Source organism: Lampris incognitus, chromosome 10 (genome assembly GCF_029633865.1).
Source record: "Lampris incognitus isolate fLamInc1 chromosome 10, fLamInc1.hap2, whole genome shotgun sequence".
NCBI lineage: Eukaryota > Metazoa > Chordata > Actinopteri > Lampriformes > Lampridae > Lampris > Lampris incognitus.
Window position 1 is genome coordinate 22,287,488 of NC_079220.1, and position 19,611 is coordinate 22,307,098.

A 19,611-nucleotide genomic window follows, 5' to 3' on the forward strand; every position below is an offset into this window, starting at 1 on the left:
TGGACTAACCAAGTGTTAGGTTAATTTGACTCAACATGTTGGGTTATTCATTTAACTCCGCAAGTGGGGTTGATCATTCAACCCACTTATTGGTTCATATTGACCAGAATGCCGGGTTAATTTTAACCTCATAAATGGATTGTTATTATTGTTGTGTTTCCTTACAGTAAAATCCACAACAATGTTGTTTAAATAGACTATACATAAAATAGCTTGGATATGTAGGCTTAATCCAAAATACATTTTAAGATTTGGTCATGCAAATTATAAATTTTTGCAATAAACACATTTTTAGAAAAAGTTCTTAAAAAAATTCTAGACATTTTACAAAAATGAAGAAAAATGGCAATTTATTTTAAAGTGGAAGTAGACACCTTTTCAACACACACACACACACCATCACGTTTCCAAGTGATATTATTGTTTGCGGCACTCGCAAAGACAACCGGATCATTTTTTATTTATTAGCAGCCTGGCAACTGTCCAAAGAAAAACAACCGTAAGAATCACAATTTGAACTAGGAACCCCATTCTCAGTGCTTTGATAAAGACAGAGTAAAATATCACAATTTGAACTAGAAACCCCATTCTCAGTGCTTTGATAAAGGCAGTGTAAAATATCTGATAATATTAATAAGTAGGCAGGTTGTGTTGCTGATCAAGTAGAAATAATACCAACTGAAAGTAGGTTTGGAACCCTCTCAAGTCCTAGGGCTCTCCAAGTGAATTGCCGTCCGAGGTTCACTTTTGTTTTATCTCGTCTATCACGCTCCCTCTTTGCCTTGTTTGCCTCCTCCATCAACTGGGTTCTTTTTTCTTTTGCTAGGTAGAGTTTCCACAGTTACTTCGGTTGCCCACTACTGGGTGGTTGATGCACTTCCTGTGTCATAAATCGATTTGCTGGGAAAAATCCTTCCCGGTGGCAGACAGAGTTGCATAGTGAATGCAAGGCGTATAGAGAACCAATCTAAATGCCGATGGTGTCATTGTTCTATAGCCATTACACTGTAATATCAACATTTACTTTATAATGATAAGTTAAAGCAAAAAAAGTTGTGTACTTCCACTTTTTTTTTAATAAATTTATTTCTGATTTTTCCCTTTTTCTCCCAATTTAGTATCCAATCGATCCCTATTTTAATTCAAACACCCACCCTCGTACTGCATGCGTTCGCCAACTGCATCTCTCCGGCTGGCAGTCTCGAAGGAGGCGCCTCCCCACTTTCGTGACAAGGGGAATCCAGGCCGAACCACTGCTTTTTCTGACACATCCAGAGACGCATTCATGTGACGAACACAAGCCGACTCCGCTCCCCTCCGATGACAGCGTTGCCAATTATCGCTGCTTCACCGAGTCCGGCCATAGTCGGATCTGACGAGATCGAGGCGCGAACCCTGGTCCCCAGTGGGCAACTGCATGGACACAAAGCCGATGCTTAGACCGCTACACCACCGCAGACTTGTCTACTTCCACTTTAAACATTAAATTTAAGTAAATCTTTGAACGTCAACTTTTTGAATAAACTCCCACGCAGGAGCACGCTGCTTGGGGTATTTGATGTCAAAAATACAAAATGCCTTGAAGCACACATCAACTGCCTCAAGCAGTGTGCTTTGCCCTAAGGCCTGTCCTGCTAGGATAACAAATGCTTGGGAGAACAGGTGTTCATCTCCAAGTGAAAAGGCGTAGGGGTATGCTGTTGACACCTCAGCCTGTTGGAGGTACTCCACCATGTTTGTTCCAACCTATGATAGAGACAAAGAAAGAAATGAAGGTAAACACGGTAAAGATAAATTTAAAAAGCAACCAGTCAGTGGGATAATGCATTTTCAGGGCCTTTTCTTTGAATTCTAGCTTTGAGAGAGAGTGGTGCATATTCAAATATATAGACTGAACTGTCCTGGGTCCCAGGAATAACATGTGAATTCCCAAAAGGAATTGCATCCCCCTTCAAATATCCTAGATCTTACTTAAAGACCGAAGGTCAATGAAGGCCTGTCTGGCCTCGTCAGTGCTGGGCCAGACCTCTTTTCGGCCAAGTCTAAAAACAGGAGGTGGAAGCATGATGGGTAGCAGCCTCAGTGCATTTCCCCCTTGGCATCTGTAGGAAGAAAATTTTATGGGTATCAATTTGATATGGATTGGCATAGCTGTGATTTGGTGGTTTAGTAGCCTAATATACCAAAATCTATGCTAATATTCACATTTGTGTTGTAAGAGGGGGGGGAACTTTTCATACATCTGCATGTGTAGTGTTTGTTTGCTGTTGCGGTCCAGTCAAAAATCAATTCCAAAAAGCTGAAGACTTGAAATTTCCAATAATTTTCCAAGTATTCCAGTATATCAATTTCAAAGGGCTGAATTCGGTTACTATTAGCACTTAAAACTCCTTGTGTAAGCCTCAATTCTACACTGTCAGTTTCTTACCTGCAGTCAAAAACTCTTATCAGATTTGGCTCTGTTATTCTAACAAACTTTTGGACATCACCAAGTTTTGCTTTAAGCAGCATGTTCCCTGCAGAGAGTATCAGCTCATAATTTCTCATAGTTAAAAGTTCATATGCTCATTATTACAATAACAAAAAACAAATACATGTATAACAATCTCATGCATTTTAACGGAACAGGCCTGCTGCAAGACCAACTTTTATGAGATGAATCATGTTCAATGTATTCTAGATAAGAAAAGGTGTTGTTTCAAGCCACCAAACAGCTGACAAATAATCGGCTCTTTTGTAGAAATGGCCAGCAACGTTTAATTCTGCTTATGTTTAATCATGTCTTGTTGAAGGTGCCAACTGGCACATGAAATCACTCTACAAATCACGTTTCGCTACCTGGGTCCACTACCAGCATAGTAAGAGGCGAACTGGCTCCTATCTAGACTCAAAACACATGTTGCAATAATTAAAAAGATTAATTTAATTAACACGGTTGAGCAAGTGGTGTCTCCTAATCATCACTGAACACCCGGGAGATTGTCTGACATCAAAAACAGAACGGAGTTTGTCAACACCTGTAGTAACATTAGTTTATTTTAACATTACTGAGACAACACTATCAAGTTAAATTTATTACCAAACACATATTAGAGAGGGCTACACGACCCGAATGTCAATCTTCCTCGTGAACGTCAATCTCCCCAACGGCTGAGCCACCTTGGCCATGGTGAACATCAGTGGTTTGTGGTCCACAAATGCCGTGAACTGTCGGGCCTCCAGCAGGGAATGGAAGTGTCGAATGGCAAGGTAGGAAGCGAGGAGCTCCCAATCGAAGGTGCTATACCTCTGTTCGCTGGGGTGTAACTGTCTGCTGAAGAAAGCAAGCGGCTGCCAAGTGCCGTTCACCCACTGCTTGTGCACCACCCTGTCTGCGTAGTCCGAAGCGTCTGTGGTAATGGCGATTGGAGCCTTGGGTGACAGATGCATTGTTGCGTCACCCAGAGCAGTCTTAGCGTCCACAAACGCCTTGTCCCTCTCCACAGACGAGTCCACAGTGTGTTTGGCGGCCTTGTCTTTCAGGGCCTCATACAGTGGTCGCATGAGTTCAGCAGCTCGGGGGATAAAGCGGTGGAAAAATCACCATGCCAAGGAACTCCTGTAGGGACTTGACTGTGAGTGTTCAAGGGAAGTTCACGACGGTGTCCACCTTTGATGGGAAGGGTACCGCCCCCCCGTCTTTGGTGACTCGGTGTCTGAGGAAGTCGATGGTTGCAAACCCGAACTGGCACTTGACTGGATTGATGATCAGCCTGTGCTGGCTGAGTCGCTCAAAAAGAGTCCGGAGGTGGGACAGGTGTTCCGCTTTGGAGGTGCTGGCGATGAGGAATGTTGTCTAAATAGACAAAAATGAAAGGCAGCTTCCGTAGCACTGAATCCATGAAGTGCTGGAATGCCTGCGTGGCGTACTTGAGGCCGAATAGCATGTGCAGGAACTTGAACAGTCCAAATGGGGTGATCACCGCTGTTTTGGGGGCATCCAGCGGATGGACGGGCACCTGATGGTATCCACGGACAAGGTCCACTTTGGAAAAGATGACTTTTCCAGCCAGGTGGGCGGAGGAAAAAAATTTTTTTTTCAATTTATTTCTGATTTTTCCCTTTTTCTCCCAATTTAGTGGCCAATCGGTCCCTGTTTTAGTTCAAACACCCACCCTAGTACTGCATGCATTCGCCAACTGCATCTCTCCGGCTGGCAGTCTTGAAGGAGACGCCTCGCCACTTTGGTGACAAGGCGAATCCAGGCCGAACCACTGCTTTTTTCTGACACACATGGAGACGCATTCATGTGACGAACACAAGCCAACTCTGCCCTCCTCCCAAAGACAGCGTTGCCAATTATTGCTGCTTCGTCAAGTCCGGCCATAGTCGGATCTGACGAGACCGAGGCGCGAACCCCGGTCCCCAGTGGGCTTACACCACATCTTATAACTATGAACATTTTCACCAACACTGGGGGGCAAGCTGTTACACGGGCGAATTTACTGTGTTGTGAACGTGGAGGACTGCTCTATGAAAAGAATCGGAAAGACCACTCGTTAAAAAAGCCTTTTCTACGCCGCAGGTAAGCCAGCAGCTGAGTTAAAGTTACCCAGCTCCTGAGCAGGTACCAGGTGGCGGCTACATGGTAGTAGTGAAAGAGAGGAGGAGGACAGTTTTATCTGCATTGTTTCAGCTGTCACTGAGAGTGACCCAGCCACTAACTCAGCAGCTGGGCTGTACCAGAACTACCCAGCACCCTGGAAAAAACTAAATAAAATGACTAAAAAGGCTCAACCCAGCATTTGGGTAGATTTACAATCATCAGTTGAGCCGGGGGGTCCGGGTAGCGTAGCTGTCTATTCCGTTGCCTACCAACATGAGGATCGCCAGTTCAGATCCCTGGGTTACCTCTGGCTTGACCGGGCGTCCCTACAGACACAATTGGCCGTGTCTGCGGGGGGGAAGCTGGATGTGGGTATGTGTCCTGGCCGCCGCACTTAGCGCCTCCTCTGGTCAGTTGGGGTACCTGTTGGAGGAGGGGGAATAGCGTGATCCTCTCACGCGCTACGTCCTCCTGGTGAAACTCCTCACTGTCAGGTGAAAAGAAGCAGCTGGCGACTCCACATGTATCGGAGGAGGCATTTGGTAGTCTGCAGCCCTCCCCGGATCGACAGAAGGGGGGGAACAGCGATCGGGACGGCTCAGAAGAGTGGGGCAATTGGACGGGTACAATTGGGGTGAAAAAAATCATCAGATGAGCCTTGCAAATATAAATTATTTAATTTGTGTTGATAAAAATCCTTTGACTGGGCATCTTTATTAGGTGTGAGCATGGTTGAAAAGACTTTTACCACAAAGTTTAGCTTACATTATACTTTGTAGAACCTGCATTCACTATCTCCATTTCAACTCAGTAACTTTTCTGTTCTATTACCATACTTTTTGTGTTTTATTGTATTGAAGGTTCGTGTTGCAGCCTTACAAAACTTGGTGAAGATCATGTCTCTGTACTACCAGTACATGGAGACCTACATGGGCCCTGCTCTCTTCGCGGTAAGACACTGCTCACATCTTTATTGCAGCAAATGGGAACACACTGAAAACCCCAAAAAAGAAAAAAAAAACTTGGAAAAAGTCTGAGCAGCTCAAAGACGATGTTTTCCATGTTTGGAAAATGTTTTATTTTGAAATGATTTGGAAATGTATCTTTGTACACAAGTGGTCAGTTGTCAGTATAGTAATTCTTTCTGAACTGAAAATAATTCATAAATGACTGACTGAATTCCCAAATAAGAGGTAGCCACCCCCAACCTTGGTCCCAAACCTGGCCACCAGTTCTCCAAAAGAAAAAAAATTACCATTCTCTCAAATGAGAAATGACAAAAATGTCTTTACTTAATAGCACCCAAATGCACAGGTCCTCACTTGTAACACAAGTACTCAAATGCATAACTTATGTGTTTATGGTCTATGATGAGAAACCATGCACCACGCTGAATATGTGATGTATACCCCTACCACAGTATCTGAGACCGACACAAACCACACTGTAGATGAAAATTTTGGTCCAGCTTGTCCTACAAACTTTTAGGATCACGTCTTTCCCAGAGCACTTTTCCAGGCCTGGAAAAGTAAATGCTTGCTAATGTCATAGAAATGCTTTTCTACAAATGTGGTGGGGACCCCCCCCCCCCAGTGGTCAGTAGTTTTTGTTGGCTAGTTCTAATAAAAAAAAAAATTCAACTGAAAATAATCCATAAATGGATTACATGTTGACTGAAATCCCAAAATAGGAATTTAGCTTACTGAAAGAAAGCACAAAAAAAGAGTCTGGCCCTCAGATCAGATATTTGGTGAAGTAACATTTGTAAGTCTGTGATGAAGAACATTGGATATAAATGTTGCCTTATTTGGTTTGGAATAATCATCATTTATGCCCCCCCCCCTTCCTCTATGTATCACCTCATACTTGCTTTCCCTTCCCTCCTTTCTATCCTCCTTCCCTTATCTGTTTTTACCTTGGCCCCACTTTTCTCCCTTCCTGTCTTCACTTTCTCTCTCCAGATTACTATAGAGGCCATGAAGAGTGACATAGATGAGGTCGCCTTACAAGGCATCGAGTTCTGGTCCAATGTCTGTGATGAGGAGATGGACTTGGCTATTGAAGCCTCTGAGGTGTGTGTGTGTGTGTGTGTGTGTGTGTGTGTGTGTGTGTGTGTGTGTGTGTGTGTGTGTGTGTGTGTGTGTGTGTGAGGGAGAGAGAGAATGAGATGATCCTAAATTTGTTTAAAGGATAAACGTAATTAACAATTTTAAAATTCAACACATGGCTACAGATGTTTTTGCTGTGTACACTATACTTGGTCTTGTGGGGATTTTTGCCCCCCCCCTTTTAAAACCAGATTATCTTTTTGCTATTGTCCTGATCACACTCCTCTGACTGTTCATCGTTTCCGCCCTCTAATGACAGGCTTCCGAGCAGGGGCGCCCCCCAGAGCATACCAGTAAATTCTACGCCAAAGGGGCCTTGCAGTACCTGGTTCCCATCCTCACCCAAACCCTCACTAAACAGGTATATCAGTATGGCTTCTGTTCTTGTCTGTCTGTTTGTCCCTCTCTGTCTGGCTGTAAAGCCTATAAATATAATGTTGCCTGTAAATGTGATAAGAGTATAGCTGTAAATGTGATCACTGTAAAATATCTCATGTTAGACAATGAGTTTGATAATGGCATGTGCAAAAATGACTTTCTGTCTAATTGAAATAATTAATTTATTTCCTGAATGAAAGATTATTAGCTAAGAAGGATAACTGTCCCTAAATGCTCAATAATCCAAGTAAGAAAATCACAGAAAAGTGAAACAGTTCATCTGGACACAACATTTAGTTGGAGAAACGTTTCATCACTCATCCAAGTGACCTCGTCAGTCTCAACTGACTGCAGGTGTCCCCACCCTTATAAACAGTACAGTTGCATAACGACCAAAACCAATGATTGATTTCATGTGCAAATAGGCATGACCACCAACTAGAGTTTCAGTGGCCATGTATACTATTCACAGAGGATTGGGAAATAGTTGCAATCACAGCATTGTAAGATGGCTACAGATGTACTCGTAAGCCCCCCCCCCCCCCCCGGTTCAGGGATGGTCATTCCCTCTTCACATAAATGGCCTCTTTGACTCCCCATCCAAACCAGCATTCCTCCCTATCAAGGATGTGCACGCCCTCATCCTTGAAAGAGAGGCCACTGGCCTGTAGATGGGTGTAGACTGCTGAGTCTTGGCCTGACGTGTTAGCTCTTGTTTTGTTTTTTTGTTTTTTTATTTTCCCCCTTTTTTCTCCCCAATTGTACCTGGCCAATCACCCCACTCTCTGCTGTCCCGGTCGCTGCTCCACCCCCTCTGCCAATCTGGGGAGGGCTGCAGACTACCACATGCCTCCTCCGATACATGTGGAGCCACCAGCCGCCGCTTTTCACCTGACAGTGAGGAGTTTCACCAGGGGGACGTAGCACGTGGGAGGATCATGCCATTCCCCCCGAACAGGCGCCCCGACCGACCAGAGGACGCGCTAGTTCAGCAACCAGGACGCATACCCACATCCGGCTTCCCACACGCAGATGCGGCCAATTGTGTCTGTAGGGATGCTCGACCAAGTCGGAGGTAACACGGGGATTCAAACTGGCGAACCCCGTGTTGGTAGGCAACGGAATAGACCGCTACGCTACCCGCAAGCCATGTTAGCTTTTCTGTGTTGTGCCATCCTCTTGGTCTGTTTGGTTTCCCCGATGTACAAGTCACGGCAATCCTTCCGGCACTTAACAGCGTACACTGTATTGCTCTATTTGCCACACATGGTCATTATGCAACTGCTGTTTATAAGGTTGGGGGATACCTGCAGTCAGTTGAGACTGACGAGGTCACTTAGATGAGTGATGCTTCTGTTTCTCCCACTAAACGTTGTGTCCAGGTGAACTGATTTCACGTTTCTGTGACTGCTTATGCTGTGTGTGTGAATCTATATGATTTCTGTGATTAATGCAGAATGGACTGAATTATAAACGGCTATAGGTAGAAGTTGAATTTTTCAGTCTGTTTGATATAAAATGTTGATGGCGTAGTAGGCAGATTAGCTAATGAAAAAGTGCTTTTCTGATATAAGAAAAAAATGTAATAATTTTTCAGTCCAAGTGATTTGACGCAAGTAAAAGCAACTTGCTTCCAAGTGATAATTTTACAACTAACGAGCAGGAAAAACAGTCTGGTTGGGTTTCAGAGCTATTCTTTTGCCGGTAACAGCAGCTGCATTTTCACCAAGCCTTTGAGTGATGGTGTAAGTTATGACTAAAATCTCATTTATAATGCACAAATGTTTCACTCATTTTTCAAATTTCAACATTAAACAGTACTTTTCACCCCTTTTCCTTTTTTGCGGCTGTAGCGTTAGTTCTGTGTACAAGGAGATTGTTTTATTGCTTATAATGTACTAATAGAAATGCAATCAATTAAAATATTTCAATTGTCAAAAGGTCTTTATATTAACTTAGTTTGAATGGAAAAATGTTTGCCCCTGTGCTTAAAACCCTCTGGTATAGAGGCCCAAGTAGCACTTTGCCAATAATCCCACTTTGGGAGTGTTTCGTTTGGGCCAACCAAATTCACTACCTGGGAGTGTAGCGGTTCATGTTCTCGTTAGATATGGGGCAGAAGACGTGTTTGAATAAACTCAAGAGTATGTTCAATTTTTTCGACCCAAACCTGGTTAAAATGTTGGCAGGGATCTTTTAGAATTGTACAGATCAAAACTTGACTGATTGTTTCAATATTGAGAAACATGTCACTTCACTGAATCTTCTCACTAGCTTCAACACAGTCCAATGGGACAGTTGTTCAAGCTATCAAACAGTGATATATCGCCTTATATCTCTTTTGAAAAGGAGACTGTAACAGTGTTGGCTGCACCCTGCTCAGATCTAAAACATTTTGGTCTGCATTACGGTTGGTTTATAATTTAAAATTTTTTGATACCGATACATTTAATTCAATATGATGCCTTCACGATACTTTATATTATGAAAACTTTATAGGACTATCAGCCAACTACTTTTCTGTAAATGATTATATAGTGACCAACATAATTCATACAGTGGAACATTGTTGTTTTGGTTCTGTACTCCAGCACTTTGAGATTGAAAGCGTACAATGACAATGAGGTCAACGTGCAGACTGGCAGCTTTAATTTGGATCTTTTTTTCTTCTTCTCCTTTTTCCTCCCCAATTGTATCTGGCCAATTACCCCACTCTTCTGAGCCATCCTGGTTGCTTCTCCACCCCCTCTGCTGATCCGGGGAGGGCTGCAGACTACCACATGCCTCCTCCGATACATGTGGCATAGCCAGCCACTTCTTTTCACCTGACAGTGAGAGGAGTTTCACCAGGGGGGACGTAGCACATGGGAGGATCACCCCATTTCCCCCCAGCCCCCCCTCCCCCGAACAGGCACCCCGACCAACCAGAGGAGGCACTAGTGCAGTGACCAGGACATATACCCACGTCCGGCTTCCCACCCGCAGACACGGCCAATTGTGTCTGTAGGGACGCCTGACCAAGCCGGAGGTAACACGGGGATTTGAACCGGCAATCCCCGTGTTGATAAGCCACGGAATAGACCACTACGCTACCTGGACGCCCAATTTGGATTATTTTTTGACAGGATGCTCTCACGTCAGTAGTAACTGGTATCTCTCCATTCAGTCAGAATCCTTATGGGGGAAGATAATCATATCTGCCTTTTCTGGGAGGAGACCCGACCTTTCCATGCTAATTGTCTCCCCAGCTGTTGAGAAAGTGCGCTTAACTGGAATGGAGGATGCTTGGGTACACAAGTACCTAGCACTAAGGTCAAACAAGATTGGCAAAGTCTCCCTTCTCTCCAACCACCAGATTGCTACATTTGTTGAGGTCAACACATCAGGCTTCTATACAGCTCAAACTCCTTTCTTGTCCTCTGCACCAGTCTGTGTGTTGGTGCTGGCACCCTTCACGTTACCGCTGATGGTTAGGGCCTGGTCTTCTTTCACAAAGAGTTAAGCGAGTGCAGTCAGGGGTCCATCTCTTCTGTGGTGGAATCTGGAAAAAAAAAAAACATGAAAGCAACATGGCTCAGAATAGCAACACTCAGAGGACAGTGGCATGGCATTGAGATTATACTCGTAATTTTTTCTTAGCCCTTACATAATCCACACCATCATACTCATTCTCTACCAAAGCTGCTGCTTCTTTCTCCTCCGCCTGGCCATCACCAGATTGATGTTCCTTTGTAAATGGAAAGAGATGTTTACGATTACTTCGATACATATAAGAGAGTCTGTCAGCTTAATATAAACCCCTCCGACGTGCCTGTCTCTGGTTCTGCAACCGCAAGCAAGCCCCTTTCTCAAACCTCATCCACATGACAGCATCCTGGACTTGAGCTTTAAACTGCGGCTCCAAAGCGGTGGCCTCTTTGAGGAACACCTGGATCTTCAGCTCTTGTTAGAGCAAATAAGACATTCAAGTCAAACTTGTGGGGGAAGTTCTAGTACCTCACTATTTAACCTCACTATTTGCTAGTATTATTACTAGAATTCGCTTGGCTTTTTCTCTACAGGTAAGTGGGTATAAAGGTGTGACAGGGAGTTGGGTTTATGTAGAATACGCATTTTCCTAATAGGTACATTAGGTTCAGCGTAGAGGTAAGAAATACTGTAAGTAAGCTTAGGGTGTTGTAGGCCATCAGAACTTGATTCTGCAGCAGAAAAACTAATTCTGAATTGGTTTTAATTAAAATTAATTTAATTAATTCCATTAAATTCCATTATTCAAGCCGCTTATCCAAATTCAGGTCCAGGAATGCTGGAGCCTATCCCAGGAGTCATTGGGCAGCAGGCGGGGAGACACCCTGGAAAGGCTGCTAGTCCATCACAGTAATTTAATTAATTAATTAAATTATTTAATTAAGAAATGAATGAATAAATAAAATCTGTGAAAATTTTGATTTTAAGACCTTATAAATTCAAATTTAAGACTATGTAATGACTCAAGGCCTGATACTTGTAATATTGAATTTAAGACATTTCAAGACTTTAAGAAATAAATCGATAAATAAAATCTTAGAAAATGTTTGTTGAAATTAAGACCATGTAAATTCAGCTTAATGACTTTTAAGGCCTAATATTTATAACTTTGATTTAAGACATTTTAAGACCCACAGACAGGCGCCCTGAACTTACTTTGTACCATTTAGAGAGGTCATCCCAGATGTTCCTCTTGACAGTGTAAGAGGAATCCTCACCGTCTCCAACTTTGAAGTGGGCTTCCAGCTTCTGTATGATTGGCAAAATCTGGCTGCAAGTTGGGATATGCTCTGTACAAACGCAGAGTTGACGTGTACAGGACTCTCATTTTACTAACAAGGTCCTCGGCCTTCTTAAGGGCCTTGTCTGATTTTTTTTCCAGTCTGAAAGAAAACACAGCCTTTTGTACAGTAGTCTAGCCTATAAATTGTAATGCTCTAAACATATACAAAAGCAAATATGCCTCTACAACCTTACCTATCTCTTTTCATTGACCTTCTCAGGCGAGGGTCCATACAAGTTGCCTGAATGGCAGGGTACTGCTCAGTGAATCTCAACCATCAGGAACAATGTATTCCATCTGGTTTTCACATCCAACACTAGTCTGTGCTCAGGGAGGTCTTAAAATATAAAAACAGTAATTAGCTAGGATATTTATCTACATATAAATATAGTTCTCTTTTTATTGAAAATAATTTTGGATACATACTAATGAGGCATCGCTTTTCTTTGAGGATTGGTTTAGCCGAGACTGCTTTCTTCAACCCCAACTACCACTGTGCGGATTCGAGCTGCCCATCTGTCAACACTTTGTTCTGTATAGAGCTTCTGTGCTGCAAGATTAAGACAATGAGCAAAGCAAGGCATTTTCATGTAGCTCATTATCCTGGCCGCCACATCCATATTTGTGGCATTGTCCATTGTAATCACCAAAACCATCTCTTTGATGTGAAACTTATCCAATATAAGCTGCAGTCACATTCACTCCTGTCTGCACTTGGTAGACGGGTTTGGTCTGAAGAACTCTCTCCCATCACTTTGCCTGACTTTATGAAGTGGGCCGTCACTGAGAGATAATGGTCCTTTGCAACGCTTATCCATCATCCATCACAGGTCAGCTCCGCCTCCTTCACTTCCCTCAACTCCTTGTTCACTCTCCCTCTACCTTGTACCTAGCAGGTACTACAGTATTGACAGTATGTCTCTGGATGGGGGCTGGTAATGCTGATTTAGGGCTGCTACCATCTCCCTTAATAGAGAAAAAAGGAACTATGTCTTGCAGACTGTTCATTCAGAGGTGGAAAACCTGTCTTCAGTAAGTAGAAGCACTACTAACCATGTAATTGCCCCACCCAAGCACTAAACCAGCTGATTCTAATTAACACAGTTCTTCAGACTCCTAGGTGAACTAGTTTGTGAAATGGGCTAGTTTAGTCCATTATTGGAGTAAATATATTACAAACATCCAGTGCGTACCTCTACTTTCTCAAGCCAGATTTTACAAATATAAGACTGTTATGCTTACTTTCCCTAGTAAAGTCATTGCAAACCTACCTAAGAATGATGATTCGATTGTGTTGAAAGGATGCAACCCCTTAAATATAGAGTGGATTACAGCATAGTGGCATTCGTCTTTTTTCTTTCCTTACCTTTGCATTACTAACTGCCATAATAAAGAGAGTCATGGAGGGGTTGGAATGGGCTGCACTGCTGCTGGCTTGGACAGAGGGGCCTTAGTTTAAGATGAAATGGGAGTTAAAGGCAAATGCAAAGCCAACTAACTAACGAGGTATGCCAACTAATGCGGTAATGTAACTAACTTGCTAGACAAGTATCGGGGTTAGTATTAGAACCAAAAGTTGAAACCGTTAACCTGCTATGGGGTGGGGGGGGGGCTGCCCATTGTTCCAACAACCCATTATTCCGAAACCCCGATTGTCCGAGAAATGTCCTCTTGGACCGAAACCCCAGTTGTCCGGCAGCCTGTTATGCTGAAAACAAAAGCCCACTGTTCTGAAGGTCTGTTGCTCTGAAAATACACACTCCCCCTGCAGTTTTTTTTAATACCTTAATATCTTAGTGTATTTTGATGTGCAAACGCAAAGATACCGTTTACTGCTAATTCGCATGAGTAGGAGGTGTAACATTAAAAGCACTTGTCATCTCTACTTCACCAGAAATATCAACTTTTTTACTGTTTATCTCTGGCCAGTTCAGATCAATGATTCACAAAAACATTGGACAGGGTAGATCTTACACCGAAATCTGTGATCCATCAGATTGTGACCATGTGTTTAAAACTTGCTTTTTCAGACAGGATACAGCAGTCAGAGTAATGTGGTTAAATTTAGGCATAAAATTAGAAATGGTTAAGATTAGGCATTCTGTTAGAAACAGTTAATTTTTGGCATGGATTTGGTGTGGTTAAGATTTTGGATTAGTATCTGGGGGGTGGCCAAAATAGTGCATTTTTAGGGCAGAGTCACAAAACTGACAGGTAACAGATTTTGGGGTAACCCTGCCAGTTTCTGAATTAACAACTCCAGGGAGAGTGTATTTTTGGAAGAACCGGTCTTCGGAGCAGTGGCCGTTTCTTTTTGGGATAACGGGCTGTTGGACAAGTGGGCTTTCGGTCCATTGGGACATTTTTCGGACTATTGGGGTTTTGGAATAATTGGCTGTCGGAAATATGGCATGGCACCGCTGTTAGCTTGCCAACTTCTAATGAGAACCTTACCTTTCAAAAACATTGGACAGGGTAGATGTTACACCGAAATAATTGGATAGTTTCATCATTGCCAGCAGAAGAACCAGCACTGGTGGTGGTGCTCTCGCGCTTGCCAGGCGGAGTGTTGTCAAAGATGGTGCAGCTGGCCAGTCTTAAGTTGATGCCATGGATGGTCATGATCATGGATGATCAGATGTTTCATCATATTTGAGGTGTTCCCGGACTTGAACCTTGCAGTGGTTGCATTTTACAGCATCGCTGTCAGTTTTGACAAATTGTAACCATGCATCTTGTCTAGAGCGATGGTAGCTTACCAAATTTGTGAGACCCACTTTCAACTCGGAAGGCAGTTGCGAGTCCATTTACCCAAATAGCTTCATGCTGATTTGTCAGTGAATTCGCTTATATACAGCACTGGTTGTTATAGTGTTCACGTCATCTACCATAAAGTATTGAAAACTTTAATGGCCCCCCCCCCCCAAATGGATACTCGGTAGGACCAACATAATTCAATGGATTCCAAATGGCACTCCCTTTCAATACCCAACCCTAGTCTGCACATTCATATTTGTGATATTGGTAAATTCAGTCTCTGAAATCATAGTGTTTGACTTGTTAAAGCCTGTAAGCATCACTCCCAAGCACTGTCCAACTGCTCCCTTTATCCCTTACCTGCAGGATGAGAACGATGATGACGACGACTGGAACCCATGTAAGGCGGCTGGAGTGTGTCTGATGCTTCTGTCAACGTGTTGTGAGGACGATGTGGTTCCCCATGTCCTGCCCTTCATCAAGGAGCACATCAAACACCCTGACTGGCGCTACCGGGATGCCTCTGTCATGGCCTTTGGGTCTATCCTGGAGGGACCTGAACTCAATCAGCTCAAACCCCTCGTCATACAGGTGATTTCATTGTTTTAACTAACTGGCTAGATGGGTAAACATGCCACTCATAAGGGTTTTGGAGGTGCGAATAATGTTATTCGTTTACTATGTCAGTGACCTGACTACGGTTGACCCCTAATTCCCATCACCTCATGAGAAAAGCCTAAACCAAAGCTTCTAACCCTAAAACTAAGCATGATTTTACATAAACATGCTGTCATAAATGGGAAAATCATTCTACTTAAATTACCCTAACACACACAAATCCTTGCTCGAAATACAGTAATCACACACCCAAGGTATGTGTGTATGGTCTGTGATGAGAAATCATGCACCACGCTGAATGTGTGATGTATACCCCTACCACAGTATCTGAGACCTACATGCATAAGCCATATTGTAGATTTAAAACTCTTAATATTTGGTCCAGCTTGTCCTACAAGCTTTAGGTTTCCATCATTCCCTAGGACCCCTTTCCAGGTCTTAGAAATAGAATCTATTCAATAATTCTGGGTTTTACCTTTCAAGAATCCAAATACTTGGGTAGTTCCCTATGACATAAAGGTAATGAGTTGGTTGTATACCTTGTTGCTCGGCTTGATAATTCTTTGGCTAGCTCAATGCTTCTGCTTAGTCTTGACTCCAATCCTTAATGGACTTTGCTGAGGTAAAGACCATCTCTATGCAGATAGTTTTGTGGCTTTGCAGTCATAAAAGCCTCTCTGTTAGCTTGTGTGAAAGTGGCTACTCTCCTTTTAATTCAAGCCTTAGTATTGCAGATGTTGCCTTGCTTTGCTTCTTGCATTGTACGTTTTAAACTAAATCAAGGGTTCACTATTCTGCATTCATTATCTTGTTTTGCTGTAACGCGTGCACCAGGTTGTAGTTTTTCAGCTAGTTGTCTCAAATGGACTGAGCATGTTTTGTGTCCCCCTTTCACAGGCTATGCCCACCTTGATAGAGCTAATGAAGGACCCCAGTGTAGTGGTGAGGGACACCACAGCCTGGACAGTTGGGAGGATCTGTGAACTGCTGCCCGAAGCTGCCATCAATGAGGTGTACTTGGCCCCGTTGCTACAGTGTCTGATAGAGGGATTGGGAGCAGAGCCTAGAGTTGCCTCAAATGTCTGCTGGGTAAGTTAGAAGGATGGCTACCCCATGTTTTCATATTGGTGTAAGGACAAACTGCATGTGGAGTAGCGCCCCGTGCTTTAAACAAACATGCACAACCGAAAACCTATAAGGGGCGTCCTGACGGACGACCTAGGTGAGGTGAGGGTGTTATGACAAATATTGTCCTTAAAGTGAAATGGTCCAGTTTACTTAAGTTACCTACCCAGTTGTAAATATGATGCCTGATATTTGATACTGACCAAAATCTTTACCTCACCGTGTGTACTTCAGTTATGAATTATTGTGACATAAGTGTTTGAGGCTGTTAAATTTAAAAGCCTTGAAACAAGCTAGTTGGTTCAAATTGTTCAGAAATTTTCAAAAATCTGCCAGTGTAAGAAGAAATTGTAGGTCCTAATGCAAGAATGAATAAACAAGGTTCTAGTGGTTGGTATTGGACAGATTTTACAAGGCCTAAAAGATACGATATTTAAATATTCTTAGACATCCTGAAAATATAATTATGGAACATTTCAGTTGGCCAAGAGCATAGTGCAGAGCAGTCTCCAGCTTCTTCAAGGAAGTGAGAAAAACAGTCGTACTAATAGATGTTCCTCTCTAACTCCCCGGCTCTTGTCCTTTGGCTCTCTACACCTTCCGTCTCTCCCCTTCTCCCAGGCGTTCTCCAGCCTGGCAGAAGCAGCATACGAGGCCACAGATGTAGCGGAGGGCCAGGAGGAGCCTAGCACATACTGCCTCTCCTCTTCCTTTGAAATCATTGTACAGAAACTTTTGGAGACCACAGACAGGTAGGTACAAGAAGACACACAGAAATTTAAGGTATTTTAGAATCACTGAAATGATTGTAAAACAATACCTTCTATAAATACTTTTTTTTTGGCTGCACAATTTGTCAGCCTAAGTATACTTATGATCATGGAAAACCTATTGGCTTTTGTAAGAATCCTACCACATATCAAACATGGTATGGTACTGATGGAATTAGTTAAATGAAATAAGTGCCTTATTTTACATTTGTGTGTGTGCGCATGTGTGCGTCTGTCTTCCAGGCCTGATGGCCACCAGAACAACTTGCGCTCTGCAGCCTATGAGGCGCTAATGGAGATAGTCAAGAACAGTGCCAAGGACTGCTACCCTGCTGTCCAAAAAACCACCCTGGTTATCATGGAGCGGCTGGAGCAGGTCCTGCAGATGGAGGTGAGATAAGGTGTGGGGCGAGGTATAGAGAGAAACATTTGGGCCTGTGTTGAAATTGTATATGTAAAGGTGACTCAATGGTGATGTCAAGTTAGTATTCAAAAGGTTAAAAGGTAAACAGCCTAAGTACAAAAATATTTTGTGACTGTAATCGGCTGGTGTACTGTATACTAAAATAAGAAACCTGATTATACTTGGCCCTGGATAGACATGGATAGACAAGTGTGTTGGGTCAATGCGACAAATAAGATTAGCTGCCTATGATCAATTACTTAATGTCTCCAAGAGAGTTCTCATTTCAGCTTCAGTGATCATTACAGTGGAAACCTGCTGCTACCTTATGCGTTGCCCCCACTTGGTTGTCTACCAGTCACCAAGCATCACTTGGGTATTGGAATAGATGTAGTTAGTTGGAGAGCCAGACTCAGTGAATATACCATTTTTGTAAATAAGTAAAACCTGAAAGTGGGTTAAGCCTCAGCAAAGTTCAGTGTGCCAATTTTGGGATTTTAAGAATTGGCCTTCTACCTCAGCTGAAGAATTGCCTACACTTGTTAACTGCTGTATTTCATAGCCAATGATGTAAAATCCTGTCTCTTAGTCTCACATCCAGAGCACCTCAGACAGAATCCAGTTTAACGACCTGCAGTCGCTACTGTGTGCCACTCTTCAGGTGAGATCACGCACTCGGATACACGAACACTTCTAAACACTTGTATCTTTCCATGTGTTTTCAAAGACGGATTGTTTTTTTGTTTTTTTTTCATTTCACAGGAATATCTTTACATTTGCTGAAGAGTTTAAATAACTTGAAATTAGTAAGATTAATGATGCATAAGAACTTGGTACAGCTACTACAACGCAGTCGTGCCAAGTGCGCTTACTTTCAAGGTTTATATATATATATATATATATATATATATATATATATATATATATATATATATATATATGTCATTGCAAGCTTAACTTGTTTGTTCTGCAGGTATGGCGACCAAATAATGAAAAATTATATTTTAACCTTATGAGAACCAGGTCTAATTGCAATAGCATTAGCTGTGACCAGCACCTCCACATGTATTTTATTGTCCCCTGCTAAAGATAGAAGAGCCCTACTGGTAATGGGGGTAGGGCTCAACTTCTAACACTACCTCTTGCAGAATGTGCTTCGTAAGGTTCAGCACCAGGATGCGCTGCAGATCTCAGACGTGGTGATGGCCTCCCTGCTCAGAATGTTCCAGAGCACCGCAGGCTCTGGGGGGGTACAGGAGGATGCCCTCATGGCTGTCTCGACACTTGTGGAAGGTACACACCGGTGATCACTCACACTAACAGTTAGCAAAGAGTTGGCCAGGAAAGAATTGTCAGTGATTGTGAAACTTTTCAGGTCCTCAAAAGTGTATGCTCAATGTCAAGTCCTTCAGTGCAGCCTATATTGGGTTCTTATCCCATTCCTCATTCTTTGATTTAAGTTTTTTTCCCCCTATTGTTTATTAGCTTTGACAGAAATATCAGTGACCATTAACAATATTTCACTGTGCCAGTAGCCTAGTACAGATCAATCGTGAGTAGAATTGTCATTTATAGACCATAGTCTACACTTAGACCGCTGCAAGGGATTAAGATGAATGAAAGTAAAATACTTCAGTGTATACACACGAAATCAAATGTATCCACAAATACTCTCTCACACACAAGTAAATCACTATTACTGAAAGTATTTGTCCAGTGGATTCAATGTTTTATGTTTATGAAATTTTAACTTATCACAATATAAGTTCATTAGTATACAGAAGAGGAGCTTGAAGCTGGAAAATTACTGAACCAGTTGGGTTTTCTGTTTGTCCTCAGTGCTGGGTAGTGATTTCCAGAAATACATGGATGCCTTCAAACCTTTCTTGGGCATTGGACTCAAGAACTACGCTGAATATCAGGTAGGACACACACACACACACACACACACACCGAACATGTTCTCGAATGGCATTCACTCAATAGATGCATTATAGCTTTTACATCAAGCCAGTCTAGTTTTTTAGCTGCAAGTAAGAAAAGCTGATTGGCAAAGC

General features: G+C 42.7%; 1 protein-coding gene across 1 annotated transcript in view; it reads left to right on the forward strand.

Moving 5' to 3' along the window:
* The window catches only part of kpnb1 (karyopherin (importin) beta 1), a 52,133-nt gene that overhangs the window by 11,897 nt on the left and 20,625 nt on the right, over nt 1-19,611 (forward strand). Inside the window, exons 7-16 of the mRNA XM_056287818.1 lie at nt 5,446-5,535; nt 6,547-6,657; nt 6,953-7,054; nt 15,005-15,229; nt 16,154-16,345; nt 17,003-17,133; nt 17,395-17,542; nt 18,144-18,215; nt 18,703-18,847; nt 19,394-19,476. Of these exons, the coding sequence (XP_056143793.1) occupies nt 5,446-5,535; nt 6,547-6,657; nt 6,953-7,054; nt 15,005-15,229; nt 16,154-16,345; nt 17,003-17,133; nt 17,395-17,542; nt 18,144-18,215; nt 18,703-18,847; nt 19,394-19,476 (1,299 nt within the window). The remainder of the gene's footprint in view (nt 1-5,445; nt 5,536-6,546; nt 6,658-6,952; nt 7,055-15,004; nt 15,230-16,153; nt 16,346-17,002; nt 17,134-17,394; nt 17,543-18,143; nt 18,216-18,702; nt 18,848-19,393; nt 19,477-19,611) is intronic.